The sequence below is a fragment of the Macrotis lagotis genome, chromosome X, assembly GCF_037893015.1.
Source record: "Macrotis lagotis isolate mMagLag1 chromosome X, bilby.v1.9.chrom.fasta, whole genome shotgun sequence".
NCBI classification, from domain to species: domain Eukaryota; kingdom Metazoa; phylum Chordata; class Mammalia; order Peramelemorphia; family Peramelidae; genus Macrotis; species Macrotis lagotis.
Genome location: NC_133666.1, coordinates 440,604,745 through 440,628,246, shown reverse-complemented (window position 1 = coordinate 440,628,246; position 23,502 = coordinate 440,604,745). Strand labels below are relative to the sequence as shown.

Below are 23,502 nucleotides of genomic sequence, written 5' to 3'. Positions count from 1 at the left end.
TGGGGTTAAGTGACTTGCCCAAGGTCTTATAGCTAAGTAAGTATTAAGTATCTAAGGCTGGATTTGAACTCAGGTCCTCTTGATCCAGGGTCTGTGCAAGATCCACTGTGCCACCTTGCTGCCCTGATACCACTTATTTCTCAAAAGATAATTTGCCATCAGAAAGTTTTATTAAATGTTTTCTTAAAATTTAGACAAGTTTTACTCGTTTACTCTGTAAAGTTGACTTAATCATTTAATCAAGCAAAGGTTTATTGATTGTCCATAAGGTACAAGACCTTGATCTAGGAACTTCTTAAAATAATCTTAGTTTCCTACTTTTATCCTTTCAAAAAATTTTCCTTTTTTAAGCCTGAACTTAACAAATACCCTCAAATTAAACATTTTGATATATCAAAAATGATTTTATATGAAACCATAAATTTATATATTCCATATTTCTTGATTTTCTTAAAAATGTATGTATTAAATTCAGTACCTTATATTTAAAACTTACCTGTTTGTGCCTCCTTTTGAATTCCCTGCTGGTCTCCTCTGGGTCCTTTTAAAAATGTTTCATTAATCTTTTTTTTTTCTTTTCTAATTTTCTTTTTCTTTTAGCATCACCATTATTAGTATTTGTTCTCTTCTTCCCTTACCATTTAAAACCAAAAAATATCCAACCCTTGCATCAAATAAGCACAGTTAATCAAAACAGATCTATATAGTATCCATGTTAAAAGATTTTTCTCCTTTATATCTCATCTATCATTTTTCTATCAGTATTTGATCTGTGCAGTTTTCTTTTATGATTTCTTGAAACACAGTGCTTGGCCACCTCCACCCCCTTTTGTCATAGTTTTCAGGAACACCAATGATTCTTAAATTATATTTAATTGACTTTTTTCCCCATCAGTTTTTTTTAATATTAGGTATCTGAATTTTTTTCTTCTTTTAAAAAATTTCTTGATTTTGTTCCATTATTTTCTTATTACTTCCTGGGGTCACTGATCTCTTTTTGGTTTATTCTAATTTTCAGAGAGTGTTACAAGTTTATGGCTTAACACATTCTCATTTAAAATAAAGTTCTTCTAATTCTTTCTTCCAGAGTTTTCATCTCATCTTTTATCTTGGTCTTCCTTTCTTCTAGGCATTCATGTGATCATTCTAGAAAATGCATTTTATCTTTGAACATTTCTTATACAGATACATTCTCCTTGTAGAGTAGATTTGGGGTTATATCTGGATCTATATAGTACTTTTATTGTGGTCTGTGTCTTCTGTTAATTTATTATTTTTGCCTTTGTTCCTGAATTACCACTTTTTGTCAGTTTTACTTGGGTTTTGTTGGGATCATCCACTCTGATAAGTCTCAATCTGGGTCACTTGGATTCCTGGGTTGATCTTCACCTTCAAATAGTGTTTACACTCATGTTCACACTAACTTGAGGAGGTTTCAGGTCCTCCTTCAGAGTACTGAATCTTCATGACTTTCTTTGACATCTCAGGACAGAGAATTAGGAACTTTGAAATCTGGGCACCTGGCCTGACCTAGTTTTAATGTGGGAGCCCCATGCTCTTGTTCCCTTTAAGATGGAGAACTTTGTGGGCCATAGTTATCTCTGAATTGTCTATGGCCGTATGATTAATCTGTCTATGAACTTTTTTGGGGGGGCTAAATTGTTGGTGCTTAATCACACCAAATAATCATAACTTTTACTGTCATCTTCAGCAGATATGTAACCTCTGCATTTTAGTGTCAATCATCTTACCACTTTGTACCTTGTTTTTAGATGTTATTCTTCAGTAGGAAATAGACGTATTGGCAAACAGATGCTTTCCATAGGAGCCAACTGTGATAGAATAGCAACAATTCAACATGAGTTCCTCCATGCCCTGGGATTCTGGCATGAGCAGTCCCGTTCAGATCGAGATGACTATGTCATGATAATGAAGGACAGAATTCAGGAAGGTATGAATTTCTGGCTTGTTTTTTTTTTTTTTTTTTTTTTTTTGTTAAGAGTTTAAGACTAAGCCAAATGGTTCTACCTTCCTTCTGTCATTAGTGGATCAACAAATCTTTGTTAAACACTTATTATGGGTCAAGGATTATGTAAAGCAATCAAAGAAAAGCAAAATGGTGGTCCCTGCCCTGAAGGTCTGATGGAGGAGATGACATGTAAACAACTATTTGTAGGTTATCTTATCTATCTGTCTATCTATCTATCTATCTATCTATCTATCTATCTATCTATCTATCTATCTATCTATCATCTATCTGTGTGTGTGTGTGTGTGTGTGTGTGTGTGTGTGTGTGTTTAGTATAAATCAAGAAGGTAATAGTGATGAAGAGAAAAACCAGTTAGAGAAGGTATGATTTGAGCTAAATCTTGAAGACAGCTAGGGAAAACAGGAAGCTGAGATAAGGAGGATGAGTATTCCAGGTATAGTATTCCAAGAGTATTCCAAGTAAAATGGCATGGAAGGATGGGGCGGCTAGGTGGCGCAGTGGATAAAGCACCAGCCCTGGAGTCAGGAGTACCTGGGTTCAAATCCTGTCTTAGACACTTAATAATTACCTAAGGAACAATAAGAAGACCATTGATAGATCATGGAGAATATGAAGGGGAATAAGAAAAAGATGTAAAAGTAGGAAGAGGTCAGATTACAAAGAACTTTAAAAGCCAAATAAAGGATTTTATATTCTTCCATGGGTAATAGGGACCTGGATAAATAAATATGGGAATCATCTGCTTAGTGAATATGAGACTTCTGGGGACATTCAGTGTCAATGATCATTATTGGATGATAGTACAACAAAGGAGATTAATAAAGAACAGTCAGATCAGCAGGAGGAGAACCAAGAGAGAGTAACCTTATGAAATCCTCGAAAGGGGAGAGTATAGAGGATGATCAGTAGTATCAAAGGCTTTAAAGAAGTAAAAAATAATAAAATTGATGAAAAAATTAGATATGGAAATTAAGAGATCACTGGTAACTTTAGAGAGAGCAATTAATTTCATTTGAATGATGAGGTCATCCAGACTTCAGAGTTAAGAAAAGAGTGAGAGGAGAGAAAACAAAGGAAAAGTTTAAAAGATATTTAACAGCAAAAAAGAAAGAGTGTATAGGAGAAGTATAGGAGCTAGTGAGGATAGTTAGATCACATAAGGGTGAGATATAGATGGTTTTTAAATTGCAGGGAAGTATCTGGTTGACAGGAAGAAATGGAAGATTAATGAGAGAGTGGAGGTTAAAAAATTCATTTGGACAGCTGTGAGGAGACATGAAGAAACTGAATCTCAGCAAGTTTAATAGATATTCAGTGGCACATAGCCCACTAGTCAATGGCAGAGACAGAATTAGAAACCAATTATGACATTTTCTATTATTTCATGCTGTCATATGTAGATAATATCTATATAATGTTTGTGTATCACACTTTATATAGTATAACATATATTCTTTATAATAATATTGTATACAATGTGAATATTAAGTAGATGAATGTAATGAATATACACTGTGTGGAAATATTCCTGTCTTTTTGGCCCAGCTGGCAGGAAGAATTGACCTACTGGGAGACAGAGAATAGGGACTAGGACTCTAAATAATATGCTTAGTGAGATGAATATTTAACTTTATGTTAGAGACTACTGCCTTAGGCCTCTGCCTGTTCTGTTTCTGAGGAAGCTTTCCTTCATTTAATTTGGCTGTTATAGGAGGTAACCCTTATAAAAAAGATTTAGAATTTGAAAATAAAAAAAATTGTATGTCAGATTTTAATAAATCACATTTTAGAGAATTTAAGATCTTGGACAACTGAATCCCTATCCAAATGTGGTTAATTTTAAATATTTTTATATGTTACTAAAATTCTACTTCCACACTTCTTTTTGATGTGGGATTTATACTGGACTCTTGATGTCTACATTATTGGACCACAAGCTCTGCAAGATTCAAGGGCTATCAACTTAGATATATCCCTGGCAATGAATTGGGTCACCCATGGAGCATCTGAGCTAAGTTATCATCAGAAGGTTGACCACTGGGAGATGAATTTTTTTTAAACTAAGTTTGCTCTTGAAGATCATTTGCTTAGATAGTTGTGGGTTTGTAAACTATAGTGGTAGAGGGAGAATCTACACCAATGAAATCCCATTGAAGAACTGAAGTAAATATATTGTAGCTCATATTTCAGAAACTGTTATTCACTGCAAAATTCTCCTGATTCTGTCATTCCTTTCTGATTCAACTTTCTCTTATCCTATCACTGCCTTCTCATATACATTTTTGTTTACCAGTGATCCAAAATTTTTCAAAAGGACTTTTCCAGTATATTCTTTTCAGTTTTCAATTGTTTGCACCTTTCAAGATTATGTTTCCCCCAAATCCACTTCTTTATCATCTTTTGCTTTCCTTCTATAGGATAGGTACTTCCTGGGAAAGAAAGGATAGAGATATTAGAATCTACATAGCTTTGAAGATCAAGGATGGACCTCTGTGCTTATTCACTACTTCTAGAACTGTTTCACCTTCACTCCTGAGGGTTTTAAGTAACTTTATTGCCACACAATGACTTATGGAGCTGTTCTAATATAATTCATTTATGAGTCAAAAGATGATGTTTTAGACTTGAAGTGTGATGAAAGTCAACATATCCTCATAACACCACAATTCTCGACTTTATATAATCCTAGGTTTACATAAAATTATAAGATTTTTATTTTGGTCAGATTTTACGATTGTAGGGAAATTTATTTATCAGTGCAGATAGGTAACTTGTCTACAACTTATTGTCTTAGAGAGTTGCCAGGGAACATTGGGGGTTTAAGGGATTTGTCCATTGATATATACAATGTTCTTAAACCCAAGTCCTACTGATTCCAAGTCTAGGATTTTATTTTGGGAGGTATGACAGAAAGTATATGGAACAATAAGAATCATAAAATTTCAGAGCTAGAAATGACCTGAGAGTGGTAGTGATAATATGGAAAGATCATTAGTTTAAGAATCAGAAGACTTAGACTTGTCACTGTATGGCTAAATAATATTCACTGGGTTGAACTAGATGATCACTGAGGCCCCTTCCAAATTTACAGTTCTGTGATCTCCAGCAGTCATTTAATTACACAGAACTTTAGTTTCCTGATTTATAAAATTGGGAATATATATTGTACTGTGTTAGCCATTGAGGATCCAAATGAAATAATGTACTTAAAGTCCTCTTTATTGTAAGGCACAATAAAGATATCAGTTATATCTCATAATGTATTTGTATTATATAGAATTTTTAATTTTTAAATAATCTTTTAAATTATAAACATAATTATCAAGAAACATGAACATTTTTATATTCAGAGGGCATAAAAAGAGGATTACACATGAATCCATAAATATATGTTGAGAAATTAAAATTTTTTGTATCATTTAATAATTTATAATAATCTGTAAATTGTCCCTATTCTATATTACGGCCCCATTGTATATAATTGCTCAGTCCACATTTCCACATCCCCAGTGAGCTTCTTTGACTTAGTTACAAGTTAACTTGTTATCATCCCAAAAGGTATATTGCCCATTCTTGCATCATTCTTATCTTCATAACAAATCCTTTGAGGTGCCAGTGAGTCTGCTTACTCAGGTCAACTAATAAAGCCTAGAGGAGACTGATGAACATTCTTGATTTGTCAGAAAGGTGTGGTTGCTAGCACCAGTGTGCTAGTTTGCTTTCCTCTAAAATAACCAATCATGTTGTCCTTAACTCCACAATACTATCTATCCTACAACTAATTCTTTACTCTACAAACCTATATTAATACTGGTGAGTCCTACTTGGGGTGTTTTGTCATTAAGCAAGTCCATTGACACAATTTATTGGTTCCTGTTAGCTTCATTAATAAGTTAATCACAATCATATCCTTGTTTCTCAGCTTATCTTAATTTTAAAATGTAAATCTGTAAAACTTTTTGTGTTCTTTTGAAAGTTATTTCATTTTATTGTCTTCAATTACATGTAAGATATTTTTCAACATTCATCTTTTTGTAAGCTTTTCAGTTCTGTATTTTTCTTCCTCCCTCTCTCTTCTCTATAATAGTGAGTAATCTGATATAGGTTATTCATGTACAGTCATGTTTAATATATTTCTTTATTAGTCATATTGTTTTTTTCAAATCCTGATTCTTTTATTTATTTTGAATTTTACAATTTTTCCCCTAATCTCTCTTCCCACCCCCCCATGGAAGGCAGTCTGTTAGTCTTTATATTGTTTCCATGGTATACATTGATCTAAGTTGAATGTGATGATAGAGAAATCATATCCTTAAGAGAAAAAATATTAGTCATATTGTTAAAGAAGAATCAGAACTAATGGGGAAAAAAACCATGAGAAAAAGAAAAAGCATAGAACAAAAAAACTTGTTTTTTTTAAAGTATACATTCTATTTAACATTGGTAGTAAAAATTCTGCCCTTGTTTATATTCCCTTTTTGAATTATCCCTTGCTCTCTTCTGAATATTTAAAAAATGTTCATTGATTTTTCCTTTCCTTTTTTTGCAACATTATCATTGCCCTCCTTACAACTTTCACTATTTCTACAATACTTCACTCAGTTCATGACTATATATTGATCATCTACTATGTGCCAAGCACTGTGGAAACAAAGAAAAGAAAAAAGGTAGTTTCTACCCTTGAGGAACTCCAATTAAAATCATACTTTGGAAACAAATAGGTCCAATCAAGCAAGACACATTTCTGTTGTATTACATATGAAGTGCAGGTGCATATCACACACTTTGAAATGTTATGTTATATAGTATATGCAACCTAGTATAGTAGGTAGAATGTGGGCCTGGGAGTCAGGAAAACTTGAATTCATTATTAATTTCTGAAACACACCAGGCTCTATGAGCAAGGACAAATCACTGAGGCTCTCAGTGCCTCCAAGTAATTCCTTAGGGAAATAAAGTAGATTTAGGTTGCTGATCTACCCAAGTGAGAGGAGTTTTTTCATTGGAAGCATCTCACACTGATGAAATCAGAGGCATGTACCAATAGAACAATGTAAGAGAATATTATTCACAGCTGTCTTACATTTGCTATAGGATAACTTAAGGTTCATAAACTCTGTTTTAACAATTTCATATTATTTATATTTTATGTTATTTATGCTATTTTTATTTTAGGCAAAGAGCACAATTTCAATACTTATGATGATAAAGTATCAGATTCTCTGAATGTTCCCTATGATTACACATCTGTGATGCACTACAGCAAAACAGCCTTCCAAAATGGAACAGAACCAACGATTGTGACAAGAATCCCTGATTTCTTGGATGTGATTGGACAACGAATGGATTTCAGTGAATACGACCTTGAAAAATTGAGTCGACTCTATAATTGCTGTTAGTATCTTGGCCTCTAGGGAACCATGGATATTTTCCCCAACTCAGAAAGGAAAAGTGTCAACCAGCTTGGTTCTTGTAGTTAGAAAAAGTTTAGTCATTATATAAAATGGGGAAAGAATAATAAGAATTAAATCTACTTTATAAATACATAATGTTTTATGTAGGCAGTTTGGAGCAGTGGACTTGAAGTCAGAAAACCAAGAACCAAGTTGTGGCTCAGCTATTTATTAACTATATCAGTTTGGGAAATCATTTACCTCTATTTCCTCCTCTATAAAATGGAGATAATATTTGTACCAGCAATCTCATAGATTTGTTGTGAGAAAAGCTATATAAATTCTAAATCTCTACATAACGGTGAGCTATTATTGGACCATCATTATTGGAATGAGATTTCATTGGCAGAGGGAACTCCCTCAGTGGGAAGACTACTAGTTAAGCTTGATGTTTATTCTATGATTTATATAGTCTTAGAATTCTGTCTTGGGGTACTGAGAAGTTAAATAATTTGCCCAAGGTAGCATCCATTAGATGAGATCAGTTAATGTTTGAGATTTTTGCCTGTCTTTATGGACCAGATGCTTCAAACATTGCTTCATAGCAATCAGCTGATGATTGATTGACTAACACAAGTTTTGTGTGTCAGAAGCAGGACTGACCATAGATACTCCTGATTTCTAAACTCACTCTCTAGCCACTATGTTGCACTGACTACCTTAAACATTATGTGACTTCAAGTAGTCACTCAAAAGGTTTTCTTCTAAATAGATCTTTATGATCTGAAAACACATCTGGAGCTTTGTGGGCTATAGATTTATATTTCTCTTGCAAATGTAAATTTGACATCAAGATTCATCAGACAGATTTCTAAAGGATTGTTTCAAGACCAGGAATAGGTATATTTGACATATTGAAGGTGTTTTGAAACAGTACCTGAATAACAGCAAAATGCATATATTCCTAAGGAGGGGTAATGAAAGAAGTTGAAGTATGGCTCAGCAGCACAGTAATTTGAGAATGATTGAAGGAAGTATGGTTTGATTCAACACATCCTTTAATGAACAGCTCAACTCTACCTAGTTGTGGGATGCCTTTCTATTTTGGCTGTTTAGGCTGGCATTAATCAAACTCTTTTGAGCACTCATTACCCAAGACTTGCTGGGTTGCCTTCCTTCTTCTTCAATTCAATTATATAATGAACTAAAAATAGTTTTAGTTATTTTAAAAAATAGAATAACATTTTTCCCAGACTAATGAGTCATTCAAAGATTTTTGTCTTCTCTAGCATCTTCCTTAACCTTTATGGACTCATGTGATTTTGAATTGGAAAATATCTGTGGCATGATTCAAAATTCAGAAGATGAAACAGACTGGCAGAGGGTTTCACAGGTGCCTGGTGGCCCAGACACTGATCAATCCAACATGGGCAAGTGCAAAGGTAGCTACCATGGTGGGGGACCAAATGACTTTTGCTTTTCTTTCTTCAGTAACCCTCTCAGTCTTTGCTTTTATTAGCATATCATTCTTGATATATCTATGATATGATTGTAAAGTTGGAGCTGCAAATGACCTCAGAGAGCATCTAATTCAACTTCCTCATTTTGCAAATGAGAGAACTGAAGTTCACAAAGTTTGGGTGACATGCTCATTTTCACAAAAATACCAAATGCCTGAAGCCTGATGGGAACTCAGGTCTTCCTGATTCCCAGTCCAAGATTATCTCCTATACCAGACTGCTTCCCTAAACGATGAGGCTGAATGTTGACTAAAGACAGAATGAGGTTTTATTTCAAAGTTTTGTAAGCATTATTAAGTTTGTTTAAGTTCATATTTAAGAGCAGTTTGGGAGTGTCACTTATTGTAGTAAATTAAGATGATTTAAGGTCCTTTTCCTTAGCCCTCATAAATATATATATATATATATACATATATATATATATATAAAATCTCATTGAGTTAGGACTATGGTAAGTCCAAAAGAACAGTGATTTTAGAAGGTTCTAGATTCAAATCCCCCTGTGATTTTACTATCTATAAGTCACTTAAACCTTTGATGCCTTCAGGGGTCTAGATTTTTGATTTATATTTCAGATCTCAGATTACTAACCTGAGATGTCTTCAGCAAGTATATTTGTGTGTGTGTGTGTGTGTGTGTGTGTGTGTGTGTGTGTGTATGTGTGTGTGTGTGAGAGAGAGAGAGAGAGAGAGAGAGAGAGAGAGAGAGAGAGAGAGAGAGAGAGAGACAGAGAGAGAGACAGAGAGACAGAGAGAGGGAGAGGGGGAGGCAGAGGGAGGAGAGAGAGAGGGAGAGGGAGAGGGAAGAGAGGGAGAGGGAAAGAGAATAGAATGCATATATTTTTTTATCCTTGAAGAATCTGACCTCAGATGATCAAAGCTAGGTAAAAATCTTGGTAGAAGACTTCCCAATTATTTATTTATTTCATGTTTCCCATTGCAGTTTGGTTTGATGTAAAATGGTCCTAAAATACCACATTACAAGTCATAGATTTACTTGATGTCTTTCTAAATGTTAAAAAAAAAACCCAAATAAAACCAAATGTTAAAACTAGTATAATAGCTAGCTCAAAAGGTTAGGTCAGGACTCCTAAGACTATAAGTTCAGAGTTAGAAGCAGTCTCAGAAGTCATCTTGTTCAACATCTTCATTTTACATTTGAGTTTTCTGTGGTTCAGAAGTAATGGATTTGCTCAAGGTCACGGGGCAGTGTCAGAAGTAGGATTTGAATCTGCCTCTGGCTTTTGAGCCAATGTTCTTTCCACTGTAAAGTCTTAAGTAATTACTATATATAATTATAAATTGTAAGCAATCTAAGGAGAGGGTCTTGGGAGCTCCCACTCTTAACCTTGTTAGGGAATGATCTTTGGGTAATAATGGGAGAATATGACAAATGAAAGGGAAAATTGTTCTTGTGTGGAGGGGTAAAGAAGTTTAGGGAAGGTGGGGCAGGTTGAAGCAAGTAACTGAACTCAAGGTTGTTTTTTTCTTTTGCTTGAGAATTGTTATTGCTTGTAATCAGAGATAATGTGATAGGACTGATTTTTCCTTCTACAACTATATTATCTCTGCCATAAGATGTAAACTTATAAAGGACAGGAAGCATATTTTAGAGCTATCATTCTTCACTTTGAACATAGCTGGTATTGAACAAAAACTAATGAAGAAACCCATAAGTAGCTATTAAGAAGCAAATAACCCACTCTGACCAGCCCCTTAATCACCCTGAGGTAAATTTTACTCAGAAGGTTGAGTAGTTAGGAATTATAATGATGGAATATTAAAGATCAGGAGACTTAGTACTGTGCCTGTCTTTTCTCCACCATATTGAGCAGAAGTCCCAATGATGGAATATTAAAACGGAAAGGAACTTTGAGAATATCTAGAGGTTTTATAAACTGATAATTTTTACAAATAAGAAAACGGAGACTCAGAAACTGAAGCAATTTATGCAGTTTAGAACCTTCTGGAGTCCCTTTCCTGATTTGATTTCTCTTCTTATTTTTTTTATATTCCTGATGTATACCCTTAGAGGCACATTCCCAGAGCACTTCTTTTCCTTCTGTGGAGAAAGGAAGGTGTGTGTTTGAGTGCAGATTTGGAAGGAGTCCTTTCAGAGAGACTCTAGACTTAAAAAAGTAATGGGAAAAATGCTAATTCAGATTAAATATAAAAATGTGTCATTTATGCAAGATATTCCCCCCAAACTCCCAATTTATCAGCACATACCTGAACCTGCCCCACTCTGCCTGACTACTTGTTGGTATTTGTGATTATCTTTTGCCTCAGTTTCCCCTCTTGCCAAATGTGATTAGTCATAGAGTCATGTGTTTTGCTACTCTAAATGTCTTTTCTTCCACATGTTACTAATATTTAATTTAACATCGACTCAATGAGGTAGTTTTTCAAGGCTTTACTGTAGCTTAGGTTGTATGATATGAAAAAATATTGACCCTTTTATGGTTTCATGTATTAATATTAAACATCCGCCAGTGAATTTTTTCCTTCTAAAGCCAAGGCCTAATCTAATTTCTTTATCTTTTCCCAGGTTCTGGTTTCTTTATGCACTTTGATAGAAACTCTGTGACGGAGGGGGGAAGTGCAGTCCTGGAAAGCCGAATATTTTATCCCAAGAGAGATTTTCAGTGCTTGCAGTTTTATTACTACAACAGTGGTAACAAAGATGACCAGCTCAGGATCTATATTAGGAAGTATATCTCAGAAGATGGGACTAGCTCTCTTACTCTGGTGGATGAAGTGAAAGGTATGAGATTTAATTCTCAGATAATTATGCTTGACTTTGATTTGAGACCTTCTGTAGCTTTTTGCTTACCTCTCTCCAATACCTGGGTCTTTCCTCCTTTATAATAATGTGCTTTGGTCTTCTGATAGTTTGAGATACATGTAGGCTTCTCAACTGGAAGAGACCCTAGTGATTATCTGATCTAGGACTTTCATTTTTTTTAATTGTCTTCTCTTTTCCTTGCTTGGGTTTGTTATACCAAGCATCTTTATTTTTTACAAATCAGAGAACAAACACTTGACCAAAAGATCTGCCAATTAACCAAAGACTAAAGGAACCTTTCAAGAACTTTTATTTATTTATTAAAAATTTATTTTGCTTTCAAGTTCTTTTGAAGAGTTTGAGGTTAGATCTCAAACTGCTACTTCTTGAATAATTCAGGGTTCAGTCTCTCTGAAACCTGCTGGACTCCAGAAACCCTTTAGTCTAGGATAGAGTATGACTAGGTAGTATTTTTTTTTTTAGTTTTTGCAAGGCATTGGGGTTAAATGACTTGTCCAAGGTCACACAGCTAGGTAATTATTAAATATCTGAGGGCCAGATTTGAATTCAGGTTCTCCTGATTCCAGGGTTGGTGCTTTATCCACTGTGCCACCTAGCTGCCCCTAGGTAGTGATTTCTTATAGTTGAGGGGAATCTGTCTGATCAGTCAAGCATCTTACCAAATGCCAGGTCTGATACTTTATTTTATGTTACTCTGCACTTGTGGTGCAGGGACACCCGTTTGTCAGGGACTTTTGATAAGGAAATCCTCCTCTCCCTCATCAATTCAAATCAGCCACAGCACTGAATTTATCTTGAGGTGCCTGGGCATATTTCAGGGACTTGCCCAGGACCACATAACAAGTATGTGTTCAAGACAGGCCTTGAAATCAAGGCTGGCTCTGTAGCTAAAAATGCCATACTTTCCCTTTCCACTCATTTTATAGTAGTCCTTTCTATTTACTGCTTCATAACATGAGTTCCTTAGTTCAATTTGTGATTGACTATGGATTTCTTGGAGGCCTTTATTTTATACCCTTTCCTTCTTCCTCTTGGGGAAGTGGTAAGAGAGAATGAGGTAAGAAGGCATAATGTGTGGTGATATTCAAGGGACTTGGGCATAGAACCCTAGCAAGGTAGGATTGCTTTTATGAAAAGTTAAAGGAAAAATTTTAATTTTTAATAATTAGGAAAGTCCAAAAATAGATTGAACTGACTTGGAGAGAAGGGGCAAACAGTAAGCACCCTATCAATACAGACACTGAATGACCATTTTGGAGAATGCAACAGCTAGAATTAATGATTTGGATAGGGATTGGGCTAGAAGACCTCTATCTTCTTTCTCATTCTGTTTATAGTTCTATAAGATTTTTTTTTTTTTTTGCTGTTATTGTTCTGTCATCTCAGTTGTGTCTGACTCTTCATGGCCCCATTTTTCTTGGCAAGGATATTGGAGTGGCTTGCCATTTCCTTCTCTAGTTCATTTTACAGATGAGAAAACTGAGGCAAACAGGGTTTAGCGACTTACCCAGGGTTAGGGTGAGTTAAATATCTAAGGTTAGATTTGAATTCAGGAAGATGAATCTTCCTGACTTCAGTTCCTACAATCTATATTTCACACCACCTCACTGCACCCTTATCAAGATATCTATTTCTATATACATAGTTAGAGCAAGGGATGGAATGGTAGATAGAACACTGAGACTAGTTAGGAAGACAATCTCAGATACTTATATGTGTGTCACCCTGACCACATTTAACCTCTAGCTGCCTCATTTTTCATAGCTATAAAATAGGTCTGAGTAGCTACTTCCAAGGCGTCATAGTGATCTTTAATAAATGCTTGTTCCCCCCTTTTCTTGTGGTAGTAGGCCAGATAAATTGCCCAAATATCAAGACATTGAGATGAATTTCTTGGGAAAAAGATTTCAGAAAGTAGTTTTTGTAAGGACTGGTATCAATCAATTATTATCACTGAGTAACTGGTAGTACTGCTAAATTTTTTCCCTAGTAATTCATAAATTTCTAGAACTTGAAAGTTAGCAGCATCTTAGAGTCCTATATTGACCCAAAATATAAACAGTCTCATGGCCTGTTTAGCTAATTTTGGACATGATAGGACCACAAAAAGAGAACCAGGAATATTCTGATCCTATCACTAGACTTTGAAGAGCATGTTACAGGACCTAAATAACATGGTGTTGGATTACTGATCAGAGAACCTGGGTCCAAATTGTGACACTATCACTTACTAGTTGATAGTTAAGGGTAAACCTAATTCCTGAGAGCCTTAACTTTTGGATCTATAAAATGAATGGATCTTCTAACTCTAAATATATGAACCTATTAGAACACTTCTTTGACATAATCTCTGATGTGTCTGTGAACAAGGAAGCAAAAGGACCATTGCTCTCAGTCTGGAAGTTCAAAATCCCGAGTTCAAATTCAGTTTCAGATATTTGCTAGCTGTGTAAATATGGGTAGAGCATATAGTTTCTGTCTTCCTTAATATTCTCATCTATAAAATGAGAAGAATAATAAATGCCTACCTCCAAGGATCAAATGAGCTATTTGTAAAGAGTTTTGGAAATCTTAAAGTGCTATTTATATTCTAGCTGTTATTAGTATTAGTTCTTACATTCTTGTAAGAAGAACAGAGGTAAAATTTTATTGCTGAATATAGTTTCTTATTTAGTTCTGTAACCCTGGAAAAGGGTAGGCAACTTCATAGATGGCTAGAAATATACTCAAGCATTCTCTCAGGTCATATAATCTGGCATGAGCATAGGGAAGTTTGGAAATTTTGAATTAACATTTAGTCATGGAGGTTATGAACTATTCTTAGTCATTAGTATACGACTCTGTAATTGTCTAACTTTGAAAATCTGACTGTTCTTTTCTATTACAGATGCAACCATCGGGAGCTGGCAACTTTACCATGTATCATTGGCAGTTACCACCAAATTCAGGGTGGTGTTTGAAGGAACACGAGGTATTGGTTCATCAATTGGTGGTCTCTCCATCGATGACATCAACCTTTCAGAAACACGTTGTCCTCATTACACATGGAAGATAAGCAATTTTACACAACTCAGTAGCTCAAGTAATGACATCATTAGCCCTCCGTTTTATTCTCATCTAGGCTATGCCTTTCAGGTTAGGTTAGATGTAAGTAGTCAGACTAATATAGGAATATATTTCTCCCTGATCTCTGGAGCCAATGATGACCAATTACAATGGCCATGTCCATGGCAGCAAGCTACAATGACACTATTGGATCAAAATCCTGATATTCGTCAACGCATGTCTAACCAGAGGAGTGTGACTACGGATCCATTCGAGACATTTGGTTTGTGATTATTTTTTCTTTATTCCTGATACAACATTTTCTTTAGCCTGAGGAGGTGGGGGGGGGAGAAAAGAAAAGAGGGAGGAAAGGTTGAAAATGAATCTGTTTTATGTTAATCTTTTTGTGCTTCTCTTGAATCTTGTAAATGAAAGTCAGATTTTCTATTTTTCTTTCTTCTATTCATTAGGAATGCTTGAAAACCTTCTATTTCATTAAATATCCACCTCTACTCCCCCAGAAGGATTATAATAAGTTTTTCTTGGTAGTTTATTCTTGGTTGTAATCCTATTTTCTTTCCCTTTGAGATTATCATATTCCAAGTCCTTTGCTTCTTTAATATGGTAGCTGTTAAATATTATGTAATCTGACTGTAGATCTATGGCATTTTAATGATTTCCTTTTAATGGTACTTTCTTTTTTACCTGGGAGCTCTGAAATTTGACTATAGTATTCTTGGGAGTTTTAATTTTGGCATCACTTGCAAGAGGTGATTTTCTTTCGATTTCTATTTTATCCTCTACATTATTAGGGCAGTTTTTCCTTGATAATTTCTTGAAATATGATGTTTCTTTGATCATGGCTTTCAGGTAATCTAATAAATCTTAAATTATTTCTCCCTGATTTATTTATCAGGGTAGTTGTTTTTCTGATGAGATATTTCACATTTTTTTATATTTTTCACTTTAGACATTATTATTCCTTGCTGTCTCATAGAATCATTAACTTTGACTTGCTCAGTTCTAATTTTCAAGGAATTATTTTCTCATGTGAACTTTTGTTCTTCCCCTTTCTTCCAATTCCCGCCCCCCCCCCCAAATTTGGCCAAGACTGCTTTTTTAAGGAGTTATTTTCACCAGTGAAGTTTTGTATCTCTTTTATCATTTGGCCAGTTCTATTTTTAAGATTTTACTTACTTTAGCATTTTTTGTGCTTGTTTTGCTATGTTAATTGTCTTTTCATAATTTTCTTGCAATTTCCATTTCTTTTTATAATTTTTCCTCTACCATTCTTAATTAATTTTGAATACTGCTTTTTAGTTCTAGGAATTCCTGTTGGACTTTTGTCTAATTTACATTTCCCATTCCCCCTCCCCCTCATCTGAGGCTTTTCTCATAGTTATTTTGATATCATTTCTTCTTCTGAATTTGTATCTTGATCTTTCTTATTACCAAAGTAGATTTTTAATGATATCATTTTTTCTTTTGGTTTGCACATTTTATAGTCTGTTTCTTGATATTGAAATTTATGTTAAAATTGGGCTCAGTTCTTAGGGAGAGGGGCACTTTCCCATGCTTTGGGTTTTTTCAAAGGACAGTTTTCAGAGATAGTTCTGGGATTTTAGAATTTTTTTGTGCTTCCAAGGTGGTGTGGTCTGGGGAGAGGTGTAGTTACTACCCTCCTGAACTGCATTATTCTTACCATTGTCACTGTAAGCAGTACTAATTCTTAGAGTCCCTGATCCCTTGGGACTGAAAGTGTTACCGCTTCTTAGGCCTCCTGTTCCCTTGGGGCCATGTTTTCACCCTGGAACTGTGAAGTGAGTATGGTCACTGAAGTTACCAAACATCACTTGGTGCAGTGCTTAATGCTAGTGAAGGGGTCCTATGCAATCTCCTTCTGACTAGGTGCCTGATCCTCTTACCCTCTCCAGCTTGAGAGCTTCTGATACTGGTGACTGATGTTGCAGGCCACCTTCAAGTCCCATAGCTAATGTTGCTTGCATGTGGGCTCTGCATTGTCTCTCAATCCAGTATCTCCTTTTGATGTCCTAAGTTGTCTCGGGCTGGAAAAATGTCTCACTTTGTTGGCTTTGTCACTCCAGAATTAGATTTGAAAAATTATTTTAAAGTTGATTAGAGGGAAATGTTGAGATTTTCTTGTAGTTCCTAAACTCATCATTTTCAGGAATAATCTGACTTAATTATTTTTATCTATTTTATGGACACTTCAGAATGAGAAAGAGGAAGGGTATCCCAAAGAATTACTGTTAAGCTAAAATTTTGAACTTTATTATAAAAAAAGCTGGATTTTTGTGATAGAGAAGGTAAAAGGCATAATAATGTTAGAGAGAGATAATTGCACAGAACCCATGTGCAGAAATCTGCACATGGTAGATCAACAGTGAGCAGATAAGCCCTTATTATGTTCAAATGGCAAGTGTTGTGTATACAAATATAAGAAATGTAAAAAAAGTCTTTAGTAACAAGATCTTCCATTCTAATGAAGAAAGACAAATTAGAGAGTGAGGATGGGAGAAGAAAGATCTACCAAGCAGACAAGACAACTAGGGAGGAGATAGAGAAATCTGGATAGATAGTTGAGATAGGAGTGAAATGACCATTGCTCAGGTGTTTTAGGATAAAATGTTCTGAAAAAAAACTGAAAAATCATTCTTCCCCAAATTACATGTAAGAATGACCCAGAGATATTGAGTGGTACATTCTTCCAAGGGCAGTACCTCCCCCATATTTTTCTCATACTCCAATGTTACTGAACACTGGACTCAGGACAGGGCAAGAGGAGGGTGAGCTGGAAATCTCAGCAGAATATGCCATCTTTACAGCCACAGAGAAAGGAATGAAGCTATCTTCCACGGACTCAGTATTAATTTCTCTGTGTTTTCTCAACCCAAATCATCTTGGGATCAGAACTTAATTCATAATGGAAATAATGAACTTAAGACATACATACTCTCTGTATGATCCTGGGAAAATTATGTTATTTCCACAGTCACAGCACAAATATTACATGCTATAGTAATATAGGTGTGACTGGTTCAGTTTGAAAAAAGATCCAACCAGAATAAAGAGAAAATAAATTAAAAAAGTTGATTCTTTTTTGAGTATCAGGATATTTTTCTGAATTTTATTCATATGGATTATTAACAGGGGTACAAATAGGAAATGTCTCCTTTCATCTTTCTACCTTCAGTAGACTTCATAGGATTCACTGGACTCTGTGTTTAAATTTTTTTTTTTTTTAATTTTTGAGATCATATTGGGGAAGATGGAACTCAGTACCATCATAGGCAAAATTTCATTTTTTGGATAATCGCTTCCATTCTTTTCTTCCCTGGTTCCTTTGGGTTCCACCCAAGTATTCTATAAATACTCCTAGATGACTTGGGTCCTCTCCATCTAAGCCTCCTCATTGGCATATTGTTCTTTTTTCTTATTGTCAGATTCCCTCGTAACTTAGTTCCCTAGCAATGACAATCAGACTAATTAAACAAAATAAATTAATCTGTACTAATATGTTATTCTACCAAGCTATCATAAGTCTTTAACCTAGTTAAAAATGATCATGTCTCTAGAAATCTCCTAAAAAAAGCAATTTCAATGGTGGGAATTACAATGATCAGTGGAGTAGATATTTTGAGATAGGGATTTTGCTACTTCTTCACCAACTCAGGCTATAGAGTGGGTCAATAGTATAGTAACAACCTCCACACATCTGGAGCATCTCAGTCTGTAAGCTCCATTTAATTGCTTGACTCCACCTAACCTATTGCTTAGATGCAAAAATCTGGCCTTACTGAACATGACCTATAAATATGAATTGCTTTTTCAGCTGGTAATAATGAAACTTTTTTGTGGGACAAACCCTCCAAAGTAGGAGTGACAGCAACTTTCCCTAATGGAACATCATATTGGAAAGGTACAGAATATGGAACCAGTGTCTACATAACTCACCAAAGGATGAGAGGCAGAGATTTTATTAAAGGAGATGATGTTTACATGCTTCTAACTGTGGAAGGTATGTCAGTACAAGGTGACTCCTGAAAAGAATGTTTTTCTTTATGTGCCACAAATGACTTACAGTGTAGTTTCTATGTTCTATTTTCAGGTGAATGAAATGTGTTTTTGGAAAAAGGCACAGGGGTGGGAGAGGGGAGGACAGAAGACATTTTTGGACCTTCTTGAGATGTTTATAGTATGAATCAAATAATTCAATTATAGTGCAGTGGAGTTTCCTAGAGCAAGAAAGAATGTGTTCAACATACACAGATCTTGCAGCTAATAAATTGGGAGACAGGGCTGCATGTAGGCAAGACCCCTGGTCTGAGAGTTGGTACTCCTGGGTTTTAATCTCAGCTCTGCTATTAATTCTCTGTGTGACTTAGTAGTACTCTAGTACTCAGCCTCAGTTTCCCTAACTACAAATGAGAAAATTGGACTAGATTATCTCTGAGATCTTTTTTTACCTCTAGCTAATTAAACATAAAGATGGAAAAGCATTGGTTGTCTTAGGTTTGTTGTAGGAAAATTAAGAAGAAAAGAAGACAATGCATATATTATATATATATATATATATATATATATATATATAAATGATATTTTTGTCTTAAAAAACTTGAAATCTAGGATAGCTGGGTGGCATGGTGGATAGAGCACTAGCCCTGGAGTCAGGAGGACCTGAGTTCAAATCCTACCTCACACACTTAATAATTACTTAGCTGTATGACCTTTCGCAAGTCACTTAATTCCATTGCCTTGCAACAAACAAACAAACCTGAAATTTTATATACATACATATATATATATATGAAAATATAAATATAGATATATATGTATCTAAATCTTTTTTAAAAAACTTTGATAGCTGGATTTTAATGTAATCGTCTTAATTTGTAATCCTATGTAGATACTCCAGATGTGTGAAGATTGTTACTGTACTGTTGACCCACTCTATAGCTTGAGTTGGTGAAGGGATACCAAAATCCCTATCTCAAAATATCTTCTCCACTGAGCATCGTAATTCCCATCATTGAAATTGCTTTTTTAGGAGATTTCTAGAGACATGCTCATTTTTAACTAGGTTAAAGTCTTGGTTTAAAGTTCCTAGGCTTCATCAGACTGTCAGAGGAATTTGAGACATGGTAAAGGTTAAAAACTTTCTATCTGTTAAGTTACCCATAGTCCAAAACATTAATTTATTTTTTAAAAAGTAAATTTATGGGGCAGTTAAGTGGCGCAGCGGACAGAGCACCGACCCTGAAGTCTGGAGGACCTGAAGTTCAAATCCAACCTCAACCACTGTGTGGCCTTGGGCAAGCCACTTAACCCCATTACCTTGCAAAAAAAAACTTATAAAAAACCAATTCCCTTATTTTAGGGGCGGCTAGGTGGCGCAGTGGATAGAGCACTGGCCCTGGAGTCAGGAGTACCTGAGTTCAAATGTGACCTCAGACACATAATAATTACCTAGCTGTGTGGCCTTGGGCAAGCCACTTAACCCCCACTGCCTTGCAAAAACTAAAAAAAAAAAAGTAAATTTATTTTAGTGATACCTTTTGTTTTTTTATAGCATTGCTATTTGTGGAAGTTTTTATGCACAATATATATATATATATATATATATATATATATATATATATATGTATATAATAATGTTTGCCCTTCATTCTTTTTTTAAATTTATTTTTATTTAAGATATTATTTGAGTTTTACAATTTTCCCCCCAATCTTACTCCCCCCCCCACTGAAAGGAATCTGTCAGTCTTTACTTTGTTTCCATGTTGTACACTGATCCAAATTGAGTGTGATGAGAGAAATCATGTCCTTAAGGAAGAGACAAGAAGTCTAAGAAATAACAAGATCCGGCAATAAGATATCAGTTTTTTTTCTAAATTAGAGGGAATAGTCTTTGAACTTTTTTCAAACTCCATGGCTCTTTATCTGGATACAGATGGCACTCTCCTTTGCAGACAGCCTAAAATTGTTCCCGATTGTTGCACTGATGGAATGAGTGAGTCCTTCAAGGTTGAACATCACCCCCGTGTTGCTGTTAGGGTGTACAGTGTTTTTCTGGTTCTGCTCATCTCACTCAGCATCAGTTCATGCAAATCCCTCCAGGCTTCCCTGAATTCCCTTTCCTCCTGTTTTGTTTTGTTTTGTTTTGTTTAGATTTTTGCAAGGCGAATGGGGTTAAGTGGCTTGCCCAAGGCCACACAGCTAGGTAATTATTAAGTGTCTGGGACTGGATTTGAATCCAGGTACTCCTGACTCCAGGGCCGGTGCTTTATCCACTGCGCCACCTAGCCGTCCCTCCTCCTGGTTTCTAATAGAACAATAGTGTTCCATGACATACATATACCACAGTTTGCCAAGCTATTCCCCAATTGAAGGACATTTACTTGATTTCCAATTCTTTGCCACCACAAACAGGGCAGCTATAAATATTTTTGTACAAGTGATGTTTTTACCCTTTTTCATTATCTCTTCAGGGTATAGACCCAGTAGTGGTATTGCTGGGTCAAAGGGTATGCACATTTTTGTTGCCCTTTGGGCGTAGTTACAAATTTCTCTCCAGAAAGGTTGGATGAGTTCACAGCTCCACCAACAGTGTCATAGTGTCCCAGATTTCCCACAACCCTTCCACCAATGATCATTATCCTTTCTGGTCATATTGGCCAATCTGAGAGGTGTGAGGTGGTACTTCAGGGAAGCTTTAATTTGCATTTCTCTAATAATTAATGATTTAGAGCATTTTTTCATATGGCTATGGATTGCTTTGATCTCCTCATCTGTAAATTGCCTTTGCATATCCTTTGACCATTTGTCAATTGGGGAATGGCTTTTTGTTTTAAAAATATGACTCAGTTCTCTGTATATTTTAGAAATGAGTCCTTTGTCAGAATTATTAGTTGTAAAGATTATTTCCCAATTTACTACATTTCTTTTGATCTTGGTTACAGTGGTTTTATTTATGCAAAAGCTTTTTAATTTAATGTAATTGAAATCATCTAATTGGTTTTTGGTGATGTTCTCCAACTCTTCCTTAGTCATAAACTGCTCCCCTTTCCACAGATCTGACAGGTAAACTAGTCCTTCATCTTCTAATTTGCTTATAGTATTGTTTTTTATGTCTAAATCCTGTAACCATTTGGATCTTATCTTGGTAAAGGGTGTGACGTGTTTGTCTAATCTAAGTTTCTTCCATGCTAACTTCCAATTTTCCCAGCAGTTTTTATCAAAGAGAGAGTTTTTATCCCAATAGCTGGACTCTTTGTTTCTTTCTTTTTTTTTTTTTGAGTTTTGTGTTTTTTTTTCTTTTTAGCAAGGCAAATGGGGTTAAGTGGCTTGCCCAAGGCCACACAGCTAGGTAATTATTAATTGTCTGAGGCCAGATTTGAACTCAGGTACTCCTTATTCCAGGGCTGGTTCTCTATCCACTGCGCCACCTAGCCGCCCTTGCCCTTCATTCTTGAAGAAGACCATGACATCAGGGAGGTGATGCTATGACAACACATGAACTGAATTTGAATGAGAGGGTGCTGTGTTAATCTCAACAGCCTCATTTTTCTCCTCCAGAGTCATCTAGATCCAGTGGCCAGATATGAATTAGGATGACTGGAGATGACCTTGGATGTGAGGCCATCAGGTTAAGTGACTTGCCCAGGGTCACACAGCTAGTTGGTGTCAGTTGTCTGAGGTCACATTCGAACTATGGTCCTCCTGAATCCTCCTGACTCTATCCACTGTGCTACCTAGCTGCCCTATAATATGTATATGGCTATAAATACATATACATTCATATATACATGTGCATGCATATACACATACATATAGTTGTTATTGTTCAGTTATGTGTGACTCTATGTGACCCCATGTAATTTTGTCTATGGGATTTTCTTGATAAAGAAAGTGGTTTGCCATTTCCTTTTCTAGTGATTTGCCATTTCCTTTTCTAGTGAATCCCCATTTTATAGAGGATGAAACAAAAAAACCCCACCAAGGTTAAATGACTTGCCCAGGGTCACACAGCTAGTAAGCATCTGAGGTCACATTTGAACTCAGATCTTCCTGATGGTGGTGTTCCATCCATTGCTCCATCTAGGTGGGCAAGCCATTTAGCATCATTTACCTCAGTTTCCTCATTTGTACAATGATCTGGAGAAGGAAATGGCAAACTGCTCTAGTATCTTTGACAAGAAAACTCTCAAAAGGGGTCATGAAAACAACTGAAAATGACTAAACAATAAACACACACACACATATATATCTCTGTGTTTTTCTTTGCCTATGTTTCTAATAAAAAAAATCCATTTACTTCTTGAAACATTTGAGCTTTGCCAGTTGATAAATGTATATCAGTATCAAAAGATCCATGATTTCAGGCTCATATCATCTCCAATGATATGAGTTGTAACCCTCTTATGTATCTTATAACTTCTGTTCCCAATAAAATTATTACTTGGTACTTAGTCTTCTGATGCTGAACTTCTCCAAGTTTAGGACTGGACTTGGGCAATGGACTCACTGGTAATCTTTTTAGCTGGGTGGGTAGTCGATGTTTAACAACTGACTTCAGAAAATAAATAAATGAATGTAAAGCATGTTTTTAAGTTTAATCTGAATGGTTAACATTTCTCCATTACTCTTTAAAGATATACAATCAACAAAACCATAAATCAAGTCCTGATCTGAAGCATTTGCTGTTTCTGAAGTGTAAATGCTTATAATG

The 23,502-nt window shown here is 35.4% G+C and overlaps 1 protein-coding gene across 3 annotated transcripts in view; it reads left to right on the top strand.

The window, feature by feature from the left end:
- The window catches only part of LOC141497858 (meprin A subunit beta-like), a 60,498-nt gene that overhangs the window by 21,142 nt on the left and 15,854 nt on the right, over positions 1 to 23,502 (top strand). For all 3 annotated transcript variants that reach the window (XM_074200711.1, XM_074200709.1, XM_074200710.1), the window contains 6 exons: positions 1,773 to 1,951; positions 7,166 to 7,384; positions 8,673 to 8,825; positions 11,451 to 11,666; positions 14,596 to 15,036; positions 18,607 to 18,792. In XM_074200711.1, the coding sequence (XP_074056812.1) occupies positions 1,773 to 1,951; positions 7,166 to 7,384; positions 8,673 to 8,825; positions 11,451 to 11,666; positions 14,596 to 15,036; positions 18,607 to 18,792 (1,394 nt within the window). The remainder of the gene's footprint in view (positions 1 to 1,772; positions 1,952 to 7,165; positions 7,385 to 8,672; positions 8,826 to 11,450; positions 11,667 to 14,595; positions 15,037 to 18,606; positions 18,793 to 23,502) is intronic.